Source organism: Haliaeetus albicilla, chromosome 12 (assembly GCF_947461875.1).
Source record: "Haliaeetus albicilla chromosome 12, bHalAlb1.1, whole genome shotgun sequence".
NCBI classification, from domain to species: Eukaryota; Metazoa; Chordata; class Aves; order Accipitriformes; family Accipitridae; genus Haliaeetus; species Haliaeetus albicilla.
In genome coordinates, this window is record NC_091494.1 from 4704907 (window position 1) to 4732506 (window position 27600).

The 27600-nt window shown below is 52.1% G+C and overlaps 2 protein-coding genes across 6 annotated transcripts in view; one reads left to right on the top strand and one right to left on the bottom strand.

The window, feature by feature from the left end:
- Positions 1 to 552, bottom strand: part of ALPK3 (alpha kinase 3) — a 34753-nt gene extending 34201 nt beyond the window's left edge. For 2 of the 3 annotated variants that reach the window (XM_069797657.1, XM_069797656.1), the window contains exon 1: positions 311 to 552. In XM_069797657.1, coding sequence (XP_069653758.1) covers positions 311 to 537 — 227 coding nt within the window. In that variant the 5' untranslated portion in view covers positions 538 to 552. The remainder of the gene's footprint in view (positions 1 to 310) is intronic. The other variant, XM_069797659.1, reaches the window with a different exon arrangement.
- A 5943-nt stretch (positions 553 to 6495) lies between these two features.
- LOC104323923 (mucosa-associated lymphoid tissue lymphoma translocation protein 1) overlaps positions 6496 to 27600 on the top strand; it is a 29589-nt gene continuing 8484 nt past the window's right edge. For all 3 annotated transcript variants that reach the window (XM_069797661.1, XM_069797662.1, XM_069797663.1), the window contains exons 1-12: positions 6496 to 6643; positions 6948 to 7066; positions 7398 to 7551; positions 8219 to 8397; positions 9891 to 9987; positions 12094 to 12120; positions 12939 to 13142; positions 18735 to 18912; positions 22618 to 22692; positions 23307 to 23434; positions 23697 to 23828; positions 23974 to 24125. In XM_069797661.1, coding sequence (XP_069653762.1) covers positions 6634 to 6643; positions 6948 to 7066; positions 7398 to 7551; positions 8219 to 8397; positions 9891 to 9987; positions 12094 to 12120; positions 12939 to 13142; positions 18735 to 18912; positions 22618 to 22692; positions 23307 to 23434; positions 23697 to 23828; positions 23974 to 24125 — 1455 coding nt within the window. In that variant the 5' untranslated portion in view covers positions 6496 to 6633. The remainder of the gene's footprint in view (positions 6644 to 6947; positions 7067 to 7397; positions 7552 to 8218; positions 8398 to 9890; positions 9988 to 12093; positions 12121 to 12938; positions 13143 to 18734; positions 18913 to 22617; positions 22693 to 23306; positions 23435 to 23696; positions 23829 to 23973; positions 24126 to 27600) is intronic.

Below are 27600 nucleotides of genomic sequence, written 5' to 3' on the forward strand. Positions count from 1 at the left end.
ACTGGCTCTTCTGGAGAGCCCAAGCCATCGCTTGTTTTTTCCACCCTGCAGAAGAAAGAGGGAAAGGCCCGGGAGGCCACCTCGGTCGGTGCGGGGCTGGGGTATTGCCTTACAGCTTTGGGACGCCGCCAGCCTGCTCCCCTCCCGCTTCACCTCTGGGCAGCTCGTCCCCGCTTCCCCCACGCCTCGGCCCTCCACCTGCCCTTGGAATGCCCGTCCCCGTCCCAGGCAACCGGGAGCCGGACAGGGGGACGGACACCCACCCGGCCCCGGCCCCGGTCCCTTCCCCGCCGGCTCCGGCCGCCCTCACCTGTTCTGGGGGCGGATGCCCAGCAGGTAGCTGCGCCGGTCAGGCCGGGAGGCCCAGGCCGCGCTCTCGGCCTCCTCCGCCCCCTCGATGCCGTCCGTTCCCCGCCCGGGGAGACCGGCGAGGGCCCGGCGGGGCGAGCCCATGGCGGCGGCCGGGCTACGGCTGCCGCTGCCCCTGCCCCCGCCGCCGCCGCCGCTGCTGCCGGCCCTGTCAGTCACCGCCGGCATTTATAGCCGCCCCGCACATGCCGCTGTCAGTCGGGGGCGGCGGCGACATGACGTGGCCGCCGCGGCCCGGCCCGGCCTGGCCCGGGCCTGGCGGCCCGGCCTCCTCTTCCTTCTCCTCCTCCTCCTCCCATCACTGCCAGCTCGAGTTCATCTCCTTGGGAGAAAGGGTGTTGTGTTTTTTGTTTTATAATAGCCTCCACACTCCCCCCCCCCCTCGGTTTTGGGGGATTCCTCGCGCCTCGAAGATGTCTCAGGATCCGCTAAAAACATTCCCTCGGTTTCTTGCAGGCACAAGGCTCCCGCCCCGGCCGGCGGCACCACTCAGCACGGTCGCAGCAGTCACATCCGTGCGTCGGCCTCGGCAGCATCTCACGCCTTGGCAGCCTGGTTTGTATCCTGGGCTGCCCGGGAGGAGGTCTGTGACGGTATTTATTTGGTCTTCGTGAAAAGGACAGCACAAGAGAGGGCTATAAAAGGTGGGTACTTGTCACAAACTATTACCAGCAGCGATTTAATACCAAATGAAAACATAACACGTAATAAAATGGGATTTATTCTTGTTCCGCCTTCGTCTTACCTGTCAGGCTCTTGTATCGTGCGCTGCAGGCATGTCACTGGTGGCGCAACATCTCTCTGGCACCGGATTGACGGATGGAGCAGATTTGCTGTGGATCGGCCGCCTGCCCACAACTGCACAGCAGCGATTACTGCAGAAGTGGGAAGATGATGGTAGAGAGCTCCAGACCGGGAAAGGCAACAGGCTTTGAGCTGATCCCCCCTGGGCAGGAGAGGTAATGAATGCGGCAGCAAGCAGTGGAGCAGGCAATAGCCGTGTGGATCACTTGGTGCAGGACACCCTTGATTCCTCTTCCCCAGCAAACACTGATTTGGAAGGTGACTTTGGATAGGGACAGGCACAGGGGTATTCACGGACATACACAGTGTGTGCATCACCTATACAGGTACAGGGGCGTGCACAGAGGCACGCAGAGTGTGCACCACCTGTGCACGGGCACAGCGTGTGCACAGACACACACACGGAGTGTGTGCATCAGGTCGATACAACCCAGCTTTGACCTAAGCTGTTCTTGTCACTGTTATATCAAACCTCAGTCCAGATGGAAGGAGTGGTTACAACTTGAGCCAAATCTGCATGTGGAGAAACTGATGTCCACCAAGAGAATTGCCAAGCCCAGCAGATGCCCAAGCCTGGGCGTATGGGAAGACAGTGACATCTGTGGACCAGGCGTTTGGGGAGAAGTTTGCAGGGAGAGGTGGTGACTGTGGGGGATCCAGCCATGCAATCTAGTAAAGCGGTGCTCGCAGACAGCACCAGACCCAAAGCCAGGACCCCAGGTAAATTTTACTTTCATATAAAGTTTCTTGGATCCTGTTGACCTGTCAGAGTCAGCGTATACTGGGTCAGCAATTTGGGTTTTGTGGTTGCAGTAGTTATGATGTGGTCCTAAGCACTCCAAATCTGGATTTATCCAGTTGGATGACAGTGGCCTGATCAGACTTGTAGTTCTTTCACACAAGGCCCAGTGAAATACTTTTCTCAGCTCCGATCTCAGGATAGTCTTGCATTTGAGCAGTGTTTTGGAAGGAGCCTTCTGTCATCTCAGGAGCAGGTATTGGAGTTTATTTGCTTTTTGCAGGCCACAATGGCAGGTGATTACATTATCAGGCATGTAAATAGCTGGATTTGTGATACCAGAGAGGATGCTTGGTCTTGGCAAATGCAAAGGAGATGGACCTCAAAGACATTTGGATGTGGTCCTAGGAAATACAGGGAAAGAAGGTGGTCCCAGAGGACTGACGGAAGATCTCACCTTCACCAGGCAGTAAAAGAGCAGATGAAGTTGCATAAAACAAACGTAGTATGATCCACAGGGGAAACAACAATACTCATTTTCGATAGGCAGCAGTGGGCTCTGTGTGGGCTAATGTCACTCAGGAATAATCTGTCTCAAACAGAATACAGTAGACCTGAAAAAAATACCAAACTCGCAGAAGGGCAGCAAGGATGACCAGAGGTCCAGACTGGCTGCTGCATGAAGAATAGCTACATAGACTGGGACTCTTCAGCCTGGAAGGAACAACTGAGGTGCATATGACTGAGGTATACACAGCTGTGAGGGAGAAGGAGAACAAGACCAGGGGCATCACATGAAATTAGCAGGAGGTAAAATCAATAAGAGGGAGATGCTTGCTCCCTCACCCTGGCATTAAGCTGCTTCCACACATTGCTGCGGCTGTTCAGTGTCAAGAGGGGTTAAGAAACCCCACAGGACAAATCTGTGGAAGGAAAATCTCTTGAGGTTTCCTCAGGACAAAAATACTACCTTTGGTTCAAGAAGTCTCTGAGCTACAAAAGAATATTCACTGTGTGTATGGTCCAGTCTCACACCCTTTGCTGTGCCCTGGCTGGTGCACAAATGTGGGAGGCAGGATGCTAGGCTGGGAGGACCCAAGGTGGCATTCTCCTGCTCCCATCTCTTTCTCTGAAAGGAGGAGGACTTTCAGGTCCCACAGCTTCAGGAAACCTGAATTCAAGTTCCAGCATATGAATTACATGTTATTTTACCATCTGGTCACTGTGAGCCCTACCTCTTGGGGTGTTGATCTGATAGAGCAGAGCCCGGACCATCTTGAGAAGGGTGTCCAGAACAGACAGGTCTCTGTGTCGGACCTGGAACTGTGTCTGGTTTCAGACTCCCAAATACAGGAAAGACACTTACACACTCTAGTGAGTCCAGTGAAGGCCACCAAGATGGTTAAGGGAGCTCAGGAACATGATATAGGAGGAGAGGATGAGAGAAACTGGGTTTAAGTCTTCAGGGGAGGGGTAAATGGAGACCTTGTTTTCTTCAACTACCTCATGGGAGGGTGTGACCAGACAGAGCCAGACACTTCCCAGAGATGCAGAGTGATAGACTGAGAGGCAACAAATGCAAGTGGCAAGGAGGAAAGTTCTGAGTACATGTTAGGAAAAGAAATTGCCCTGTGAGGGGGATCAAACAGCACAACAGTGTCCCAGAGAGGTGAGCGATCTCCATCCTGGGAGACAGTCATCTGTGGATGGGACAAGGTGCCGAGCAACTGATCGACCTCCTGCTCGGAGCGGGAGGCTGGACCAGAGACCTCCAGAGGTCCCTTCCCAGCCTCCTCATACCATGGTGCTGTGCCTTACCCCAGTAACAGAGGGAAACCTGGATGGTGAGCACATGTTTAGCTCGACTGTGGTGAGACAAAGCCTGCTGTGGTGTTTGATCCTCCACCCCAGGCACATGGTGGATGTATTTTTTTCCACCCTTTCAGGCTGTGAATGGTCCTTCTGCCCGTTGCCCTGCTGAGACAGAGCTTCCTTTTACAGCATCTGCGCTACCGTCTTCTTGTTCACAGAGTGACAGTGCCCTCTGCTCCCGTCTCCATTTGGAAACGCACTCTCTCACCATTTAGTTTTTGAAGCCTAAGCCAGTCAGCCACAAGGCTTCAATCCTTGTTAGCAAAGCTTTCCTCCGCTGCCTGAAAATCCAGCACTGACAGCGAGAGTTGCAGATGTTTTCTTACTCCTCTCACACAATATATCCGTCCCTTTCCCACCCTGCATGCGTACCCATAGGATCCGCCCTTTCTAAAATCACAGGCTTCTTCCTGCTCTCCAGCATGATGTCAGCAGGCTCTCTCCCCTGGTTCTTCACCAAATATTCATGCAGACTGTGCCAGGGCAGGGCTCTTACAGAGGACAAGTACGATGGACTTTTTGTCTAGGTATTTGATGGAGGATGCTCTCTCTGAAGTCCAGAGAAGCAGCCTGTGGGGAACGCAGCAACCACCGGCTGTTTGAAGAGATGCTGCATCAACCAGAAGTGTCATCTTTAGCTCTGGGAAAGTGCTGGGGTTAATTTAATGATAATTTTTATTAGCTACCCGCGCTGCATTTATAATAACTCTGCATCACAGGCATGACATGGAGCTACTGGCACATACTCAGCCAGAACCTTCATTTGCAATCCATTAATATGTCTTTTTTAAACCTGCAAGGGTGTATTTCCAAATGCTTGGCTGGACCCTCTAGAAATTGAGAAAAAGGAGGGTCTGTGTGATCTGGGGAGATGAGCACAAAGAAAAGTCCTATGAGTCTATGCTAAGCATCACCTTCCCTGTATCCAGGAAAGGAAAGGACCAGTCCCTGTAGGAGCAGGGATTGCTCTGGATCGTATTGGATGGACAGGGCGTAGCATGTTTTTCTACTTTTGCAGGAGCGCAGCGTGACTGTCCCATCCTGCACAGAGGAAAGGACGCAGAGGGAGAAAATCCTTCCTCCATACACCAACTGTGTTGGGTTTGGCTTTTTCCTACCATCTTCTTCCCCACCCCTTGTAAGAGAAAAGCAGCAGGTAGAGGTGCATCCCTCAGCCTTGCTTAGTTCCTCCAACCCTATGGCATGGCTCAGCTTTGCCCTGGCTTCCCTAGGGAACCCTGTGGAGGTGATCCATGACCGCTCTCAGCCACAACTGCTTCTCTCCACCATCCTGGAGACCTGCCTGCGCCCTTCCACACTGCCACTGAAGGCACCTGGGAGAGACATCCCTGATGGCCTTGCTTTTCCTTGGTCAGCCCCCTTCATAGCCACTGCTGCAGCCCTGGGGGACAGAAATATCAACAAGGGAGCAAGAGTCCCTCTCACAGCTTCGTCTCCAGATAGTCCGTGGTCGCCCTTGTGCTGAAATCCTGGTCCCTGTCACTCCTGGCACCATGGGGACCTGCTGCCCAGGACCATTGGCCTGGGGAGAAGCCAGCCTGGTGGGAATTTGTTGGTCCCGGGGCGGGGAACCCATCAGTGAGGTCCCTCCAGTCCTGAGCCCAGACCTGCTTCGTCCCCTTGGCTTTGCGTCACGCTCGCTGCCTGGGCACTTCAGAGTTTTTCAGGAATGACAACAAATGACTCTCTGGTCACCCTCCATCCTCTCCATTTGCCACTTCCAGCTCCTTTCCACGTGGTCCTCCCGTCTCTTGAAAGGTGAAGAGTTTGGGTTTAATGAGCCTGACGTTACTTGCCCTGACTTTGCCAATGAAGGTCCTGGCGCTCACTGTCACGTCGTTTCCCCTGTGGGAGTGGGCCGTCCCCAGCCATCCCAGTTCTGCCCCATCCCGGATGGGCTTGTGCAACCTCCGGGTGGGCTGGCCCAGCGCCACTTCCCCCGGGGCCCTCGTGATGCCTGACCCAGCCGGCGGGGATTTCTTGGAGGAAGCGGCCCCGTGGGGTTTCTGCCCGCCCGGCGGAGCAAGGGGCAGCGGAGCTGTGGCTCCACCATGAGCCTTGGGGCCTGCGGCCCCTGGCAGAGAGGTGAGGGCAGCCGCGGCGTGCGAGGACGGTGGGCAGGGCGGCCGTGGAGAGGGGGTGAGAATGGCTGTGGGGTTGAGGAGAGCAAGGGTGGTCGTGGGGACGGGGGCGAGGACACCCGTGGGGAGGACAGGACACCCGTGGGGCTGGGGGAGAGGACACCGCTGGGGATGTGGGTGAAGACGGCTGCAGGGATGGGGGCGAGGTCGCCTGTGGGGAAGCGGCGAGGACACCCGTGGGCAGGGGAGGTAGGGGTAGCCTTGTACCCGAGTGAGGGGCGCCTCCTGCAGCGTCCCCGTCGGAGCGGGCCGGGCGGCGCCGAGGGGCAGCCCCGACGGCGTTCGGTGCCGCCCCGCGCGGTTTGGCTGCGGCGGCGGGGCGGGCCCGGCGGCGCGGAAGTGCGGGCCGGCGGGGCCTTCCCCGGGCCAGGGGGGCTGGCGGCAGGGGAGTGCGGGGGCTGCGGCCCGGCCCCGCTCCGCTCTAGGTGGGGGGGAGCCCGCCGAGGCCCCGGCCCGGCGAAGCGGAGAGCCTGGAGCCCGGCCTACCCGGACCCGGAGGCCGCCGTGCCCGCCCGCCGCCGTGCCGGCTGGACGGGCCCGAGCCGCCTTCCCCGCCCCCGTCCGAGCTCCGAGCGCTGCTGTCCCGCCCGCCGCAGGCGCTGCTGCTGCCGCTGCTTCCCCGAGAGAGGAGCCGCCGAGGGCCCGGCCAGCGGCCCCTGAGGCCGGGAAGGAGCCGCCGGCGAAGCGATGCAGGAAGGTGAGCGGCTGCCGGGGGGCCAGCGGGCAGCTGGGCCTGGGCGATCCCCCCCCCCCTTGCCCTGCGGCGCAAGAAGTGCTGCCGGCCGTGAGTTTGGGCCCCAAGGGACCACCCAAAAAAGGCCGGTGGCATCCCCTGGACACGGGAGGCCGAGCATCTCCCCATTTCCGAGTCTCCCTTCCTCCTGGGATGGGTGCCAGGGCCCCCCTCTTGCAGCTCCGGTGTGCCCAGCCACCAGCTGGGAGCCAACCCCTGGGTTTTGCCTGCTGGGTTGTTTCCACCTCCGTGTCCTGTTTCTCCACAGCCATTGTGATCACCGAGCAGCCGGTCTCCGTCTCCGTCCCTGTGGGATACTCCTTCGCCCTGCGGTGCAGAGCTGAGGGACGCACGTCGCTGCAGTACCAGTGGTTTTGTCAGCACCAGGTAACGGTGGGAGCAGAGGTGGCCCTGAGTGGGGCACCAGGCTGGGTCCCTGCCCACGGTGGCGGAGCTGGCCTTCTGCGGGCAGAGCTGGTGGGAACCAGGAGGCTAGAAGGAGAGGGAGATAGGATGCGCGTGGATGCCAAGGGCTTCGGCAGATGCTGGGGTCGGGGGCGTGCAATGGAAAAGCTCCTTCTCCTGCATCCCTGCAGCTGGAGGAGGGGAGGAAACCAGGGATTTCCGCTTTTTCTGCTCTTATAAGGGGCCTGCTGGTGCCGCCTTCTACCAGCAATGAGAGGGGACTCGCTGCCCACCACCTGTGTTTTCCCCTTAGTCTATCTGCCGCCAGATTCCTGGTGCCACCAAGCAAGACTTGCCCATCACTGCACAGCAGACTCAGCTCTACACCTGCAGAATCAATGACTTCAACAAAAATGCTGTTTTCTCCGACTGGGTGAAGGTGGAGGTCCATCAGTGTGTCGCCAGAGGTAGGAGTGTGTCTTCTAGCTTGTCTATATTTTACGCTTCGCCCACCCTTGCAACAGTGATCCTGTGCGGTTCTCAGGGCAGTGTGTCGTTCCAGCTCAAAAATTGCAATACAGAAGGATTTCTCCAGCGACACGAGTCTGCAGGTCTAAGCCAGACATCTGCGTCCATCCTCTGGATGGTTCAGGTCCCTGTCATGGTCCCAGTAACTCCGGCTGTATGTACCTGCTCCTCCTGCTGATCACTTGCTGTAGGTTTCCCAGAGTTATACTGGGTGTTTGCTGGTTTGCCTTGGGCAGAGGGGCTGGAAGAAGCAATCTGGCTATTTCAAGGCTGAGCAAAAATAACTCTGGGTGTGGTTGACCTCAGCACATTGACTGCGTGCTTGGCAGGACAGGGCGAGCATCAGGTTTGGGAAGCTAGAGGCAGGGCTTTGGTATGTCGTTTACTGTCGCAGGTGTTGTTCTCAAGTATTCCCTGCTCCCAAAGCAGAAAGGTGCAGTAGTGATGCTGCAACTGCAGTCATCCTGTGGGACAGCATCTCTTGGTGCAGGTGGAAAAAGCTTGCTTTTCTGGCAATATGCACAGGGTCTTTTACAGGGTGAAAAAAATGACCATTGTTTTCTGTCCATGCGGAGGGAGGACCAATTCTGTGTCACTGCTTTACAGGACTGCCCCCTCAGCTCTGGGGAGGAGAACCGGTCATCGTCCTCAACCCCACCGAGCAGAGGGTGGAGGTGGGGAAGCCGCTACAGCTGCATTGTGCTGCCATGGGGGTCCCAGCCCCCAGCTACCAGTGGTACCGGAATGGGAACCTGCTGGAACATCAGAAGAAAAAAAACCTCTGGGTAACGTTGCCTTGGGATAGTTCGGAAACTTTAACTGCTGAGGTGGGTGATGGGGGAAGCTCGTTGCTGGATGGTGGGCATGGCAGAGCCTCAGAAGCCTTGCAGAGACTGCTGAAAATTGTGTTATTGTCATCCTGAACATGAGAGGTGGCAGTCCTTAAGCCCGGCTCGTATCTGCCTGTCAAGATTTGGGTATGCTTTGATCTGTGTGAGCAGGTGAATGCCAGCAGAACGCAGTCTCTCCTTGCCTGTCCTCCCTGTCTCTCCAGCCCTTGAGAAGCCTCCTTGTGCTCATCTTTCCCTGCCACGTTGCAGGGTTGTGAGAAAGCACTCCACGTATCACCCCTGTTGCTTTGATAGCTGACTGAAGGACTCTGGGTGAAGAGGGAATACGTTTTATGGGCTTCTTTCAAAACTGTGGATATTTCTCTAAGAAGTAACCGATTGATAGATGTGTCAAGGGCTCTCAGCACATCTCTCGTGCCTTTTTGCAGCAGTGGCACAAGAACAGCTATTGTATGTCTGCACAGGGGACTGTGGAGTGATGGAGCTGCATGAGTGCTGTCTGCCTTCAGGAGGGCTAGAAGGAAAAGTGGTTAGTCCCTACAGAAAAGAGTCAGGGAGACAGCAAAAAGTCTGGGTTTATTTTGGGTCACTGGCTGAATTTCAATCAGTGCTGTCTTCTTGGAGCAAGAAAGGCAGATTTCCTTCTGGGGCATTGCGTGAAGGGTAATGAAGACAAGACATCCAATCTCTTCTCAGTAGTGGTAGATGATATTACAGCAGACAGTGGCCTCAGACTGCACTTTTCACAGGGAAGTTCAGGCTGGGGATTTGGAAGGGGTTCTTCATTTGGAGATGGGTGGTGCTGCACTGGAGCCAGAAAGGCAGCGAGATCTCTGTCCTTGGAGGTTTTCAGTACTCGACTAGACAAACCTATGGCCAACCTGACCCAGTGGTGGCTTATGTTCCTCTCTGACCAGGAGCCTGGGCTGGAAAACCACAAAGGTCCTCGCCAGCCAGTACTGTTCTGATTCTTGTCCCGCATCAAGAGAGATGGATAAGAGTAGAAAACTTGCCAGAAGAGAGCAATGGGCATGATCAGAAATCTAGAAAATGTCACCTAAGAGGAAAAACAGGCAACCTTCTGATGCTGGCCAGGCAGCATTCTCCCAGTGTGGCTCTTAAGGCAGAGTATGCCTATGACAGAGGGTTTCAGGGCTGCTGGAGAAAGAAGGGAAGGCATTTGGGCAGAGGATTCTTGCGCTCTAGAAGCTGGGGTCATCAGCAGACTTTAGCACATGGTCTTACTGAGCTTCTTAGAAAGACAAAAGTCATGGGAAATCTTGGCTTTGTGAGGCAAGCAATGAGGACTCAGCAAACAGCAAGAAAAAAGACTTTTTATTCCAGGAACACGGTGCCTTTGGCAGATACTGGCAGGGGATTGCACACTTTCACCATAAATAATGTGATTTAACTTTTGATCTGTCTAGATCACCCATGCAAAGATCAGTGACTCCGGCACATACCTCTGCTGTGCCTCCAATAGCCATGGAGAGCACTGGACCAACGCCGTGGATATTCACGTAGGTGAGCAGAGCCAACCCACGTCTGCTTTGCTGCAGATCACCTTCTAGCATGAAATCTAATTAGAGGGCATAAATGAATTTAGTTCTGTTGCCTGGAAGTGCCAAGTTGGTGAGCAAGGAGCCCAATGCTGGTGTGTTACCCTGCGGCTCAATCGGTGCAGGGGAAGCTGGGCTCTGGGGCACGGGATTAGGAGAAGTAGGATGTGTGGCTCTGATACTTGCACCTTCCCCTGGCTTGGACGGATCTTGCACACTTCTATTAACAAAAAGAAAGGCCACCAGTTTTAAATATTGCTTCTGCAGGGAGCCAAAGGTAAGAGACTTCAGCGTAGAGAAGTAGCATGGGGCTCTGCAGGGCAGCTGGAGTGTCCTGGCAGTCCTGTGGCGGCTGTCACGGGAACAGCCTGCAGACCGCAATTTCACACCCCGGATATACTGGATATGATGATCTCAACAGAGCTCAGCAAGCCCTGCTGAGCGGCGGGCACAGGCGTCCGTCAGACTGTGATAAATAGGATTCCTTGATAACGGGGTTCAGAGGTAGCGAGGGAAGCAGTGTCTGTAAAAGAAAAAAAGCCAAAACCCAGTGATCCGCTATATTGCGGTGTGGGATGTTGCTGGATTCTGCAGTCTGTCAGAAACCTGCCACCTTAGGGCAGGTTGAGTGTTCTCAGGTGCTTGCTGTGGTTTTCTCGCCTTGCCAAAGTGCTGGTTTAATAGCTCCTCAGCCAAATCGCAGCAAGCTCCCATGCTAAGACTCATTTACAGCCTTGCTGAGATGAAGTGATGCACTCAGATGCATATTGCTGGAGAGAGTGTTTATTTTGGGAAGGTTCAGGTCCCTTGGGCTGGCAGCCGAGGCCTGATGCTGTGTGAGCTGACAGATCCCGGGGAGAAGATGGGTCCCTAGAGCCTCGGGCATGCTCCACCTTCAGTGTGATGGCCACTTTGGCTTTCTGCCTTTGCCCTGCTGTGGAAGAAGAGTAGCACGGGCTAGCTTTGCTGGCTCTTTACTCCATCTAGAGATTTTTCTATGCCATAAGCTTCTCATCTCACCTTCTAGGCTAGCTTTAAAATTGCTCCAGAGTGCAGATTGGTCCTGTATAGCCAGAGAGTGCTCTCCCTGCCTCCTTGCAGCTGGCAAAACAGCATCCAGGGGGGGACAGGCAGTGAGAAGGGGGCACCGGATCGGGTTGGGTTCAAAATGTTACAGCTGAGTAGCTTTAACATGCAACAGGCGGCTCTGTCACAGGCAAAAAAGGATGAATGGGCTTGTTCTGATGGCTTTCCAGGCATCCCTGGTGCATGAGCAACACTGGTTCAGGTGCTCAAGGTCTTCCAGACCCATGAGATTTATGCAATTAAAAATATGCTCTTAATTTCTTTTTTTAGAGCCGGTAGGGTGTTAGGGCTTTCTCCTGGGCTGGACTTTTTTTTATTTTTAATTTAAATAGGAAAAGCTGGAGCTATTAGGGTAGTGATGATTTTAAGAGGCTGGGAGCGCTCGGGAAGGAGAGCTTGGGGAGCTCGCAAAAGTGAGTCACATTTGGGGTGCTAAAAGGCGTGGAAAGGCAAAGCAGGGTGGTGGGAATATTACCGCAATCAAAAGCAAACAAGAGGCTTCCGCTGCACTGACGACTCATGGGGAGAAGCTTTCTGTTTTGAAGCTTATGTCAACCTTGAGTTGTGTTTTCTTTGGTTCCGCTGCAGCAAGGGAGTGGGCAAGTCACCTCGGGAAGCGCGGCAGCCCAGGCAGGGCTGGTATGAGTAGCGCAGACCTGCTGATGGGTGCGAGCTCCTCCACGCTGGCGCTTCTTCCCCTGGCCTGCCCCTTCTCCAAGCTTTGCTTCCCAGCTGCTCAGGATTTCATAAGTCAGGCAGGCTTTCATAAATCCTCCTAAAATCACCAGACCATGGTCTTTAAGGTTAGCAGTCAGGCGGTGAAGAACTTGCCTGAGGAGTGTTGCTTGTGCCAATGCTCTGCGGTGTTTGACCCGGCTTTGCATTGCTGGGGGATGTTAGACCTGGTTTCAGACCTGCGATGGGAGCTGGCACTGGAGCGCTGGGTGCTGGGCACAGACTTATCATTTCCCTCTTTCTTTTCCAGGTACAAGTCGCTCTGAAAAGTATTTTGGTGAGTACTGTCATCTCTTCTTCTTGAGCAATTACTCCCTTAATTAAAAGCCAAGCTCCAGGGTAGATGGGAGGACAGTGCATAGGAGTGCTTTTCCTGCAGAGACCGCTTCAAGCCTTTATGCCCATATTGTCACAGGCTCTGGGCTTTTGGGATCAGAGCCGCAAGGCACAGAATGAGTCCCATCCCCTGCCAAGCCCTGATCAGTCTCAGCAAGTGGAGTAAGATTACTCCTAATGAGTAACACAGTCTTGACCTCTGTGCCCACCAAATGAGTTTAAAAGTGTTGTTCACATGACACCTTTTCCCTTCCTTGAAATACCTCCTCGAAGCAGGGCAAAGTTCCTTGCTCCCACCTCTGCTGAGTGCCATAAATCTGGTTTTCCTACAGTGGAAGGTGGGCATAAAATGAAAGCAGGAGTCCGATGTTTCTCTCCTTCAGCCCTCTTGGGGAAAGGACCTCTTAGCCTGGCTCAGTGCATCCTCCTCCCAGGCACCGCTGGCACGCAAGACCTGTGGTCATGGTAGGGCAGGTGCTGAATAACCTCAGTAGCACAGATCCTTCTGCACTTCTGGGATTTTGGCTGCCAGGTGAAAACTTTTGAAGTCTTTCTTTCAAAATGATGGTTTGTATATTTTGTCAGTGTTCAGAAATCCAAGGGCTTTCTGGAGGGCACTCCGGGCTTGTAGCAGTGTAGGGTCTGTCCTTCCTGCCTAGATGTAGGAAAAGATTTCCCGTATCCTCACTCCAACAGAAGGAGGTGAGACCTTGCCTCCTGCTGAGCATTTACAGTTTTGTCACTTGGTGTTTCTTTTAGCTACAGGCAAGATAGCACTTTTAGTGGGCAACAACCGCTACCAGCATCACCCCAACCTCATGGCTCCCATCACGGACGTGTTTGAGCTGAGTCGTCTTCTGGAGCAGCTGGGCTTCCAGGTTGTCTCCCTTCTGGATCTGAACAAGGCTGAGATGGTGACAGCGGTCAGTCGGTTCCTGCAGCTCCTGGGGAAGGGAGTCTATGGTAAGGCAAAGCCAGCCCAGCTACCTGCCAGTGCTGAGCAGGCAGCAGCCGACGTGCAGGTAGCAGCGGTTGATGCCAGGGAGGAGCAGGCATTTGGCAATTTTCTGAACAGCTGTTGAATTAAAAGAGAAGAAACTGAACTTTCCTTTGGAGGGGACAAGGGAGACTTGCAGTACGGTCTGCAGTGGTGCCAGGCTTGGCAGAATTCCCTAGATAAATGCCGTTCAGTTTTGGCCAGGTTACAGGCAGGCAAAGTAGGTGTTTGTCCATCACGTGGCTCACCTCCAACTCCAACAACATGGTCTCATGCTGAGGTTTTGGGGAGCCAGCACTTCTGATGGCAAATGGGAAAATGGGAGAAGGTGTTTTGATTTTGCCTTAGATGACAGAATTGAGGAGATTGACTGTTGATTGCCCCCACCACTCTCCTTTGTGAGGAGGGGAGCTCCTTCTGAGCTGTGACGGCTACAGCTGGCCATGATGTCCTTGTTTCTCTTTCCTGATGGTCTAATTTGGGCCTCTGACAGTCTTTTTGCAGAAAGCATTCCCACGCGCAGATGGCTTTGAGGTTGGGCTTTGAGCTTATTGCACACTGTTCTCAGCAGGAAGCATTCCTCAAACACAAAACCAACCAGCAGATCTTGTGGGTCTTAAAGCAGGTGTTCAGACTTGCTGGTGAAAGTAGCTTCTTTGGGGTTTCTGAGATTCTCTCAGCCCAACAGATACCCTGAAAACACCTTGCTGATGGTTTTTTTGCTTCCAAACCTCAGCATGAGGCTTATCTTCACTGCCCTCCCAGCTGCATGGCGTACCAGGGCACTCAGACAGTGAAAATCAGCGTAAGCCAATTCCAGCCCAGCACTCAGCATGAGGTTTGGAGTTTGTGCAATGGATAGGGACATGGCCACAAGTGAAATGCTGCAAAGCCACCTCATTCCAGGAAGCACTGCCTCACTTGGGGAGGCTGAGCTGGCAGGGGAGGGCAGTACATGGTTGTCGCCACTCCGGCCAAGCACGTCATCTGATGACAGCATATTCCTATGACTTCACTTGCAGCTTCCTTTTGTGGTTGCTCTCTGAAATCCCCTTGCATCTCAGGCTTTACCTCCTTTCCCAGGCCAGAGTCATCCCTGGGGGCTGCTATGCTTTTCCCACAGTGCTGCCATTTCTACCCTCTATCTGTGGTGTGTGAGGACCAAATGGCATTTTATCCATGGCACATCCCTTGTTTTTGTAAGCATTGGAGAGAAAAAAGATTTGAAAATGGCAAACCTTTAATGCTATCATGCCTTATTTAAACTTCTAGTGCTTTTCTGCATTCATGGCTGCTGATCCTTCCTGGCAAAATTGATTTTGTGCACTGGCAGGGAAAACATTAACAGCTGAGTTACTGAACCTTGATAAGCTTCAAGTGTTTGCTAGGCATAGCCTGCTCCGGATGGTGGTTTTCTTTACAGCTTTCTAAGCTGAGTGGTTTACTATTATTTGGAGGCAGTGAACCCCAGCACAGGCTGGTCCCAGCAGCATGATTGAGTTCAGGACTCTTGCCATAATTGGTGGCATCCAGACTTAATGGTGGGGCGTTGGGTCAGTCTGCCTGCTGATTGCCCCATCTGAAGTGTGGTGCCTCTCGGTGTGATCTATCTTCCAGCATTTCTTCAACTGTTTTCCTTACATAGAATTAAAAGAACCAGGTGGAGTATAAATCATTGAAATTAACTTGTCTTGTTAGTAAAAACGCATTTAGAAGAAGCTAACAACTCCTCCTAAACCTTATGTATCAATTTTTCAAGGCACTCGCTCCAGGATAAACATCTCAAACTGACTGAGAGGTTTAAGATTCACTTAAGTCATATGCATGGGAAGATAGTGGTGAGACAGCAGCTCCAGGAACAACATAGGCAGCCTGTTAAAACCACAAAGACTCCAGGGGTGCCTGTGATAGCCAGTCCTGTACATCCATGTGTGTGTGTCAGACATGCACCTGCACAGAGGCATCCTGGTGCTTCTACCTGGTTTTTCTTGCTCGAGGAACCTGGAGATGCCATCTCCTGCATAGCAACCACCACAGCTGAAGTCAAGAGAGCTTTGCGTGGACATACAGAGCGAAGCAAGGAGCTAGGAGGAGAGGGCTGACTGGTGAAAGACTATCACTGGGCTGAAGTGAGAGGCTGTGGTCTAACACAGACCCACCTGTCAGCAAGCCCGAGAAGTGAGGCTGGCTGTCTTCTGAAGTTTAACTCCAGCAGCAGAGATGCTGGGGCATTCATGCATCTTTCTGCTGGTGCAGATCAAAAGAGAGGACGTAGCCATGTGGGTTAGTGTTTGAGCACGGTGTTTGTTGTTGCTTCTAGAGTTTTATTTAGCTTCAGGATGCTGATAAGAGCTGAAGAAGATGTGCCTGACCTCCCTAACCCTCTTTCTTATCGCAGGACTCTCTGGATGGCTGGCCCTCCCTTGCGTGTTCTTACTGACCTGTCTGTGATTTACACTCCTACAGGGTTTGGTGGGAAGGGACTTTGGAGTCATCAACATGAGGTCAGGGTTGGCTGTGGCTCTCCTTATCAGGTCTTGAGGACTTCCAGGCATGGAGTCACTGACTTATCCACCTGCCTGTCCCAAGCTGCACCACTCTCCAGGGAAGTCTTTCCTCCTGTCGAACATGACCCGCCATGGATTGGTGTTTGTTGCCCCATGTTGTATGGTCCATGCCAACAAGGAGAGTTGGGCTTTGTTGTCTCTGTAACTGCCCCTCCAGGAACTGTAGGCTGTTATTAGACCTTCCTCCACCTCCACGTCTCCAGACCATCCCAGCCCAGCTCCTTCCCCCTCTCCTCCCAGGCCCTGGGCCCCAACATATTGGTAGCCTCTGCTGGCCTTTTTCGAGCTTCTTCACCTTCCTTCTGAACTGAGGTCCCTAAAACTGGACACAGGATCTAAGTGGGGTCTACTCAGGTCCAAGGAGAGTGGTGACAGCTCTCCTGGTGATCCTGCATCTCCTAGTGTAGCTCTGCCACCAGTCAATTCTGGCTCATCTTCAGCATGGTGTCCTGCTGTGACCCTAGGCCCTTATCTCCAGGCTTACTGCTCAACCAGTACTCAGCCCCAGCCAAAATGCTGCCTGGGTTTATCTGCCCCAGTGCAGGACTTTGTCCTTCTTATTATTGAACCTTCTCTGAGATTTCTCAAGCCCAGAGCAAAAACTGGCTTTGTTTTCGGGCACAGAAACATTGTATGGCTGCACATTCAAGGTGATCCAAAGGCTTCTCTAATTCACTATATGGAGGTGGTGGCTCATCTGGCTGCTTTTCCTCCAGATCTCCTCTTAGAAAAGCTGCAGAGAATTTTTGAAGGCCCCAAACATCACTTGAGTGGTCTAATTATGCAACCCTCAGGCGAATGAGGAATCTCCCCGGATGTTATTTCAAGCATCCTAAAAAGTCCCGAGTCAAAAAAATAATGTCATAAGTGCAACGAGAGCAGAAAGTTGCGAGTGAAATACTAGGAATATGCCGTCATGCCTTAATTAAGACACATACTGACATTTCCTCTATTATAAGCAGTGCCTGGAGCTTCCCCTTTTTAATTTGGTACTCGGAAGCTTGTCTCTGATTTGCAGTTTTGACTCACAAGATGTGGGAAGAGCATTGAAATGTTAGATCAGAATAAAAAAACCCTTTGCTTCTCTAGGCAAATTGTTGACTTTCCTGTTCAAGAGGAGAGATTAAGTCCAGGAGAGGTTTGCAAAGTTGCTCAGCTGACGTGAAACTCATGTCTTTTTTGATTTGAACGTGAGTCTTTGTGATTTATATAGCGTGGGGAGGACTTGGCGGTGCATTCAGGGTGCACAAAAAGACCTCATAAGTTAGAAGATTTAATGATTGAATCATTCTTTGTGGGCTTTTGTGTAATATTTCAGTTTTTTCCAAGTGTCAGTGATGCTGCCTGGTAACAGATGTCATCACCTCCCTTTCACGTACAGGAGGAGAGGCAGAGGGATGAAAGCCATCAGTGCTCAATGACTTGAGGGGCCAAACCTGAAGTGTCTGCATCTGATTTTTCCAGGCAGCTTCCTGTTTTATACTCTTTTATAGTCTCAGGAGGGTTTTGTGGCTTTGATTTGCAAGTTATGAAAGTTTAAAACTTCTGCAAATCAGAGCTCACTGTCTTTGGCTGGTGATCCACAAAAAGAGGAACCCAAACCTTGTGGACACCTGTTAAAACAGCCATTTGAGTAACTTTCCATCATCCCCTGAGAATGGAAACCAAAGGTGACTTGAAGCCTTTTTTACTAGGAGATCATGCTTTCCATCCTCCATACGATGAGATCATGCTTTCAGTCCTTCAGCTCCCGCCCCATTCACTGCATCCCTTGCAGCATCAGAGATCAAAGCAAGCGTCCTGCGAACTACAGGGCCAGAAACAGTAGAGGGAAAATAGACGAGAGGTTATTCGATGAAGTGTGGGCTTTGGCAGCAAATCTGACTGAAGAATTTCTCCTGCTTTTGCGTCTTAGCCACTTGTTCCCATTTCTGACCTCTTGTGCTTCACTGTCCCTCAGTTGCGGTAGTGCAACTGTTTGCGTCACCTTGCAGAGCTATTTTTAACCCATTTCAGTTCCCTGAGTTGGCTTTCACCAGCATCCCCCAAGCAATTGCATCACTGCTGGGAAGGGGTAGCCAGCCACCGTGCAGTTTCATTTCAGGAGGCTACAGCCCACATGGGGATCCGTGTGCAGAATGAAAGCCCTTTGTTGAACACAGGGGTCAAAGAGAAGCATCGGCTTGGGCCATGCCAAGCTCCTCAGCACTGGCTTTCCAAGCTGGATATCCCCATGTTGCCATCTCTTGTGAAAGCAGAAACCTTTAATAAGTTTTTTCATGTGCTTAGGAGTAAAACTCAAAACCAAAATTCTTGTTGGGTATTGGACTTCCCACCAACACCTGGATGAGTCTGACTCCTCTCCCGCCTTATGAGGCGGGTATCTGGTCTGAGGTTGTTGAAGCATGTGGTCCACATGTTCTGGACATCTGGAGAACTCATCTCTCTCTGTCTCTATCTCATTTTTCACCAGCTTATAGATGTTTAAATACAGGCAGACCTTTAAAATCTGGAGAGTGTTTCCCACCACCTAATCCATTGCTAGTCTCTCCTCCAGAAATAGTAAGCTGAGGAGCTTCTCATTTAAAAGGCTGTTATTGTATTTTTCATCATGGTAAAATACTTTGTCTGTTGTCATATTCTTGCAAAGAGCTGATGATTAACCAAAACTTTGTGCAAAAGTCGTATTCAGCCTGGCAGATGCTGACCTTGGGTGTTGTAGCACAGATGGTTACAGAACCGTGTAAACCCAGCGACTTTGGGATCTCCTGACAAACAGTTCAGGGCTGCTTCCAACTCTGCTGAAGGGAATGGACTGGAAAAAAGTCAAAATTGTGAGGTCAACATAGCTCCAGTTTCATAGGTGCTACTGGTCTAGGTCTGCCCTGCACCAGTATCCCTTCAGGACAGGAGGTGGGACATGGCCATGGTAGCTGGTTACAGACCTGCAGGTTCGCATCGTGACTCATCCTCTTCTCTCTTGGTTCTCAGCTATATTCTACTACGCTGGGCACGGGTACGAACATTCAGGGAGGAACTACATGGTCCCTGTTGATGCTCCACAACCCTACGCCCCTGAGAACTGCATCAGTGTGCAAAGGATCCTCCAGAAGATGCAGCAGCAGCAGACGGCCCTGAACCTCATCCTGCTGGACACCTGCAGGAAATGGTAGGGTGCGCTGTCCCCTTCCTTGCCCGGGATGGGCAGAGCATGATGTTTCAAGGGGTCGGGGGAAACAGCTGCCAGCCTCAGCCCCTGCTTCAGCAGTGAGCTTCTACACAACCACATGGGGTGTTTCCATGGATTGCTGGGGCCACATCCCCTGTTGTGCTGCTGAGCCCAGGCCTCTGTCAAAGTTTATCGGCCTGTTTCATAAAATCAGCAAGACTGTCAGGTCTTGCAGGATGTCCTGAGAAGACCAGTCAGTCACGTATTTGGTGCAGAGAGCATCAGGTGCCGCCTGAGATCTGCTGGAGAGAAGGGGCTGGAGACCCTCCCTTGATTTTTTCAGGGTGAAGAAGCCTGGCAAATACAGGCAAGTCGCCTAAAGGCTGTGGAGGGATGGCTCTGCCCTGGCATAAATTGTTGGCTGAAACTCAGCATAGGGTTTGTCTTTTTGTGTTTCACCCTGCTGCGCTGAACCACCCAACCTGGCAGGCCGTAGCAGCATCTTGCTGACCTCAGACTTTCACGATATGTGTTGCCCACATGCTCAGGCTGGGACTGTTTAGCTCACCGCTCTTCTGGCTGTGTTTTTGTTAACATCTCAGTCAGAAGAGTGCAACACAATGGGGAAAATATTTTAAGCTGTGCTACTTGGTTTTTACTGGCCTTAAATGCTTCTGAAGTGGTCATGTCTTGAAGTGGGACCCAGGCTGCTGCTGAGGTCAGAGATCAGTTCTTTCCCTCTGTCTGTGGAAAGCCCATCATCCTCTCTTGGCCTGCAGATCTCTATCCTGCAGCTCGTGGGCTGCAGAAAATTACTACTTGCCCATTTTCAGCAGAGGTACATAGACTATTCCAGTAGAAGCTGTCCTTAGTTCATTTATTTCAGTCTCCTGAGGCAGATTTACAGGTCAGAAAAGACCTGGACGGTAAATGCAGGAAAGTCTCCCTCTTCTTTCTGTGGTTCATGCACTAAGAACCAGAAAGACGACAGGGATTTTTGTACTGCTGCCCTGAAAGAGCTGCCAGCCCCTGGAAAGATGTTAAATCTTTGATACCTTTTAGCTGCAGAGGTGGGAACACTCACTTTGAATAGCTTGCAAGCTGGCTGCACTGCAACTTACCCTACTGCCACAGCTCTGAGTTGCCAGCATTGCTGGAGCTTGATGTCCCTTGATACCTGCCCTGAATGCCCTGTAGTGAAGCATCCCCTTTCTCCCTTCTTGCTCACCATTGCTGCTGAGAGCAGAGCGTGTTGCTTCCCTGCACTGTCAAATGCTCCCCCAGCACACGTGGCAGCACCTTGCTGCTCTCTCCAGCATGATACCAGGCAGGGGACGGCTTGCAGCTGAGCAGGAGCACCTGGCTGTCATGGATGCACTGGTGGAGCTGGGCTAGTATGCCTCTGGGCTGCTGGTAGCCCATCTGAGGGCAGAGTGTGATGGGGAGGTAGCATGGCGACGTGGAGGCTCCACAGGGATCGCTAATGCAAATGGTGACAATCTATGAAATAGCTTTTGAGCTGATGTCTCCTTTCTTGGTGTTGCCAGCAGTTTCTGTGCTCAGTGGAGTCTTAACGGTGCTTTGGGAAAAAGATGCGGTGTGAGATCTTCTGTGATGTTTAGGCATGGTTGTGCAGCTGTTTTTGTCTCTCCTCCCCCAAACCTCACACTTCTTTCCTCCCCTTTCCCACAGCAACCACAGCACTTAGTGCAGTAGGTGTTATCCCCAGGCTCGTGAGGGATTGCTGTAGAAGCTCTCTCCTGAGCTAATTTTTCTTGAGAAGTCATCATTTCAGCTCAGCAAAGTGTCTGGATTTCATATTTGTGTGTGTTTACACTGCTCTGTAAAACAAGGCTCCTGGGGCCCCCTTTTGCAATGTCCTTTTGGTTGGACTGATGCTGCAAGTCTGTCGACAGTTTGCTCAGCTGTACATGAATCGGGAGGAGCTGTGTCTGTGCTAAGAGGGATCTCACCCAGAGTATCTCTTCACCCCATATGTTGGCATCAGAAATGCCAAGGCAATGAGAAACACATCCCCCTTTGCCAAGTGGTAGCAGATGTTCAGCTTCAGCAGAGGAGGAACCAGGAACACAGAGCCTGTGTGTAGCCTCATACCTTTATATGCTGATTTTGGGTGGATGTGATTGCCTCTTCCAGGAATTCCCTGATTTATGAGGGTTTCTAGCATGTGCCACTCAGGACAGAAGGAGGACACCATCTCCTATCTGGGATGCAGATCAGAAACAGATTGCATGAGATGTGCTGTGTAACTGAGACTTTTTTTGGGTCTGGAGCAGGAGGGAGCGCTGCCACCTTCTCCGCTGTCAGGCTTCTCCCTGTGTTTGGTCACGGTCTGGAAATGCCGCTGCTGAAGTTTGTCTTCTGCTGGGGCAGGGGATCACAGCCAGCGTTTCCACTGCAGGCACTAGCTGGCCTTGCCGGAGCTGTGGATGCCTGCTGGTGCCATCACAAAAGGTTTGCATCAACTTGTGTCTGTGCAGCATTGGGTAGATGTCCCCAGCATGGGGACAACAGGACCATGGTTTATTTTGGGATCCCATGTCTCATTTCTCCTTGGACCTGGAATCCCAGATTTCCGCATTCATTTAGGAGCAGCTGAGGAGCAGATAAATCTCTCTGCTCAGTGTTCATATTTAGAAGCATATCTCTTTCTCCACATTTTCTCTTCTGATCATCTTTAGAAAACTTACACAGGCCAGATGAATACTGCCATTAAACATCTCCAGACTGCACCACCAGCAGTAGGTAACATGTTGGCTGCTGGAAATACAACCATCCCTTCTGTTCTTAGCGTGCCAACTTCAGCCTCAGGAAACTGTGCTGGAATTGATTAACACAGAATAACACTGCCTCTGTTCGTAGCTCTTACCCCTGTGTGATAGGGAACAGCTCCAAGTCACTGGTGTAAACTGGAGACTGCTTGTCCCCATGCTGTTCAGTCTGGCTGCAGTCAGATGGGCAAGGCTTGGCTATTAAGTGCAGCCATGATATCTTTTTTGGTGGAAGCTCGGACTGTCACTGCAGATTTACCTGATTTTGGGAATAACAGGGTCTGTGCTCATTGAGCTGCATCTAGACCAAGGTGCTGGGACCAGTCTTGGGCTTCGAGACCTGGGTGCATGTCCTGATCCCACCTCTCAGTGAGATCTGGAGATGTATTAGCCATAGTGTGCTTTGGTTTCCTGGGGCAGATGGAGTGTGCATGGTCTGGAAGGGACCTGTGGGGTACCTCAGACCCCCAGGACAGGCAGCTGATCTGTAGCCATGCTATGTGCACACCTCTAACTTCTTTAGGGACAGTCGTCCCTTGGGCCACAGTGAACCCGTATATTCTCTGCACTGTGCTGCTGCCTGGATTTGTTAAAAACCAGCCTCAGAAGGGAGGAGGCATGGTTGCGCCCACAGCTCCAGGCTTGCTTGCAGGGCAGGGAGCAGCTCACCAGTGCAGATAGGTCAAAGCTGGCCCTATCTACTAATTTCCCTGTGGTTCGTGTTCTTCATAGGACTCCTACCTTTAGCCTCTGTTGCTGCCCAAGTAATATGGGTGGTTATATTTGACGTGAGGGTTGATCTTATTGCCATCCATAGGAGATGGACTTGGTGGAGCACATGGGCTTTGTCCCTTCCAGGCACGTGCTGATGGATGTCCTCAACACTGACTTGTGCCTTCATCTCCTCTTCCAGGTACAACCCGGAGTGTGCCCTCTCCCAGGTACAGCCACTGGAGCCCTGGGGCAATACCGTTTATGGCTACGCCACGTAAGTGCACTTTGCTATCCCCACACCATGACGCAGGACCAAATGCTGGCACAGCGATGTCTCCTCGCATCCCTTTATGCATGGTGGCTTTAGAGGCTTGAGAGGGCTTTCCTCATGTTTCCTCTGGCTCTCAGCCTCCATCTCTACTGTTTGCTGTTCAGGCACTTCTTTCCTTCCTCCTAACATCACTAGTGGCAGCCTGTGCATCAGTTACAGGTTATGCTTGAAGGTGGCATCAGTTCCTGTCATCTGTCCTTCCAGGCCTGAGCCTGATTCCCAAGGTGCCTGTGCTATGAGCAGGTCACCTGAAGCCTCCTGAGATGATGAATGTTGCTTACTGCTCCAGTGCCAGTTCCACTGGCTTTTCAACTGCTGTCACCCACCTAGGCTGGCAAAAGAGGCTGTGCTCTCCTCTCCCATTCCCCTCCACTGCTTTTTCCCATCCTGTGCCCTTCCCAACCCCTCCTGGGCCAAAACCAAGCACTTAGTGTCATTGCTTGAGGACCTAACTTGGACTCAGCCAACAGAGCCTAGATGGGGTCGGCAAGCCCTGACTCACCCCCAGGGCTTCATGCCCTTTGCAGAAAGTTAAAGATGAATCCTTACTCTTGCAGGAGCGAAGATGCAGAAGCCTATGAGTTGCAGGACGGGGAGTTCAGCTCTGGGATCTTCATGAAGTACCTGAAGAAACATATTCTGCAAGAGAAGAAGGTTACACACATGCTGGAGGATGTGTTAGAAGGTAAGGGATGAGGTAGAAACCACTTGCTTCAGTAGCAGGGGTGAGAAGAGATAGCAGCAGAAACCAAGTGGTTCCATGCTACCCCATCCCAGCCAGCCAGCCAGCCAGCCAGCCATCCCTAAAAACCAAATCACAGGCTGTGCCCCATGTGAGCTTTTAGTAACCTGGCAGCAGTATGGAGATGTTCACGTAGGGTCTGGAAGGCAGGGAAATAAATAAGGAACCTGGAGTGACCCTTGTGCCTCCAAACTCTCTCCCCCAGACATCGGCCGCGATCCCTTGGTCACTGGGAAGCAGGTGATGGAGATCAAACATACTCTGAAGGAAGCCCGGTCCCTGACAGACCCAATCTGTCCCTTGGGAGCAGCTGCCGAGCACTGGGGACGTGGCTATGGTAAGCCATGCAGGGCGTGAGGAGGGCTACCAGTTGGGGGGGAGGAGAGGGCTGGGGGTCCCCACATGCCTCAGGGACACTGGTCTGCAAGAAGGTGTCAGCAGGACCCTCCAAGGAGCTGACGCCTCTTGGCTTTCCCTTCCAGAGCCTCTGAGCAAAATGGTGACCTTCCCCTGCGGGGCACAGGTGGAGCTCCGCTTCCACCGGCTCTTCTCCAATGTGATGTATGTGTCCGCCAAGCTGCAGCCCCCCCCGGCCCACATCACTGACGCCCGCCTCCTGCTCTGCCAGTCCACCGTGAGTCCTCTGGCTGGTCCCCTTCCCCTGAATTCCTGCTGGGCTCCTTTCCCCAGGGCAGAGTTGGGAGGGTGGTTGGGGTGAGCCCAAGGGGTCCTGAGGGCTAGGAAAGGCTGAACCCACGTGGAGAAGGATCCCCTCCTCTGCAATCCTCTCTGCAAACACCTCTTTGAGTGCTCCTTCCATGCATCAGTGCCCTGCAGACTGTCTGCCTTGCTCCTAATGTATTGCAAAAAGGATTTGATGCCAGTTTTAATGCCTTTAACCAGTTGCCCCTCAGACTGATTTCTGGCCTGCCTGATTAAATTATTGCATCTAATCTGATTGAGGTGAAGAGCCTTTCTGTTTTCCGTGTTTGGAAGCAGATCTGGCTTTTTGAATCATGCCTTCTTAGCCCACTGTGCTAATATGTCTTAATGCAACTATATAGTTCTTCCCTGTTAAGCCGTACCAGCTTCCTTGTACCCTTTCTCACACCTTTCCTAACAGACCACGTGCCCAGCATGGTCTTTTCTGGTGATCTCCATGCCACCTCTAAGGATTTAATTTGCTGCTCCTTTTTGCTAACCATCTTCCTCATTTTCTGTAGTCTTTTTGCTGAAGCATAGCGTGACTGTGGTGGATTTTTCAGCCCTTGTTGCTCATGGAGGGTCGCTGCCCCTAAGTACGTTGTGGTCACTGATGCAGCACAGTGCGTCCAGTGAGAGGTTTGGAGTCTGATCCTGCCCATTACCAAGCCGGAACATCGTTTCCCCTCGTGAGCTCCCTAAGCACGCGTGAAAATTGTGTGTGTGTGTGTGTCTGCATGTGTTTGTGTGCATCCACCCAACATCAGCGATTGTAGGGAAAGGGAGACTCAGCTTCTTGCTCCTGTGTCTGGAGCTGTCTCAAGAGAGATTGGGGAGGCCAAAAAGGGACCCCAGTATAGACAGGGTAGTGGGATCCCCATCCCTATCCTGCTGCACGGCAGTGCTAGCTCACACTGACCTCCAGTGGTGTCTGCTGACATGGCAGCACATCCACCAGATTGCAATTCATCTGCCCCCCCCCCCCGCCGTTAGACATCCACAGCGAAGCCACCCACTCTCTCCTGTGGGACCACAGAGAGATGCATGGGTGTCTGCAGGAAGGCACGTGGCTCCTTTCAGGATGTGGCCAAGCTGGCTGCATCCTCACTGTGCCAGTCCTCCTCAGGGATGCTGAGGGGAGCTGGGGGACCATCTGAGCCACTCTTGCATTGCTGAGATGCAGGAGCTGGAGGCTGAAGTCCAACAAAAACAGAATCGATATGGGGTGCATTTTGTAAGCCCTGGGGAATGAACCCAGGGAGCTGTTTGGTTGAGGAAATGGTAGTTTTCCCACATTCTACTTATCAAACTGACTTAAGCAAAGAGCCTGGGCTTGCTGTAGGGCTTGCCAGAGATAATTATGATGGGATTTTCTAGCATTGATCCATTTTATTTAGTTGTCCAGTGGTAGTGTTCTCTCCCATCCTGTGTCTTGACAGGCTTGCATTTTTACTTGACAAGCACTGTCTTCAGAGAGAGAATCTGCTCTAGGACATATGTAGAAAAGAATGATGCTGAGAGCTAAGACGTTCCCATTTTTTTGCTCTGTACTGTTTAAATGCTGACTTTTTTTAAACTTTTATGTTGGATCTCCTTGTTTTCAAGCCACTGGATCTGGAGCTGTTTGACCTAATGGGCTCTGCAGTCACCCTTTCCCCAATTTATTTAGAATATCTGAAACTCTGAGCCAGCCAAAACTTTGGCCTTGCCTATCCTGGGCATCATCTTCATTAAAAATGCATTCCACCCTGGGGAAATATTTATAAATAATAATGAATTGGCTAAAAAAAATTAATTTAGAAAATGCTTTTCTCCATTTCCTGACTTCTACACAGTCAGAAATGATAAAGGAGACTAATGGAAGGAACTACTTGCCTGCATGCGCTGTAATTAGATTGTGGAAGTCATTGGCACAGGAGGCTATCGAGGCTGGGAATTTAGCAGAGTGCAGATACTTGTGGGTAAGGAGTTGCTGTTACCCGAGGGGCTTTGAATCTCACGTGTTGGGGCTTCAGTTGATCCCTCGAGATTAGATCGCTTCTTGCCCAGGTGAATGTCTTGAAGGTCACTAGGCTGGAGAGCTGTGTTCCTGTGGGCATGGCCATGGAGAGATGAGCGGTCCAGGAGAGCTGGTGGATTTTCAAGGATCCTGATGAACAGGGACTCAACCAAAGGTGGAAGGAGGCCTTCATGGACATGCAGGGGGCTCCTAACTGAGCTCACACATGAAAAGGAGGTTTGCAAGAGGTGGAAGCAAGGGCAGGTGACGTAGGAGGGCTATAGAGACATGGTTCAAGCATGTAGGCATGGGGTTAGCAAAGCCAAAGCCCATCTGGAACTGAATCTGGTGGCAACAAAAAGGGCTTCTACAAGTATATCAGCAACAAAGGGAAAGCAGGAGGAAATACGGGCCCACTGCTAAATGGGGCAGGGTGCCTAGTGACACAGGGCATAGAAAAGGCTGAGGTACTTGATGCCTTCTTCACCTCGGTCTTTACTGGTCAGACCAGCCTTCAGGACTCCCAGACCCCTGAGACTAGGGGGAAGGTCTTTGAGCAAGGAAGACTTAAACCTGGTGACGAGGACCAGGTCAGGGAGCACTTAAACAAACTCGACGTTCACAAATCGATGGGACCTGACAGATTGCACCCCTGACTGCTGAGGGAGCTGGCAATGAGACTGCAAGGCCACTCCCCACTGGCTCATGGTCGTCTTCCTGAGGCCTGGAACAAAGCCAGTGTCACTCCTGCCTTCCAGAAGGGCAAGAGCAAAGATCTGGGGGACTACAGGCTGGTCAACCTCACCTTGATCCCTGGGAAGGTGATGGAGCCAATAATCCATGAAGCCATTTCCAAACACAGCAAGGACAAGAAGATGGCTGGGAGCAGTCAGCATAGATTACAGAGGGGAAGCCTGATAACCTGATAGCCTTCTGCATTGAAATGACTAGCTTGGTGGGTGAGGGGAGAGAGTGAATATTGTTTGTCTTGATTTAGCAAGGCTTTTGACACTCTCTCCTCTAACATCCTCATAGACAAGCTGATGAGGTAACAGTCCAGATAAGCGGATGGTGAAGTGGATTGAAAACTGACTCAACTGCCAGGCTCAAAAGGTTGTGATCAATGGCATGAAGTCCAGCTAGAGGCCACTAATGGGGAGCCCCAGGCATCAGTACTGGGGCCAATACTGGTTTACATCTTCATTAATGATCTGGATGATGGGGCAGAGCATACCCTCAGCAAGCTTGCTGCTCACACAAAACTGGGAGGAGTGGCTGATGCACCAGAGGGTTGTGCTGACATCCAGAGGGACATGGACAGGCTGGAGAAATGGGCCAACAGGAATCTTATGAAGTTCAGCAAGGGGAAGTGCAAAGTCCTGCATCTGAGAAGGAATAACCCCATGTA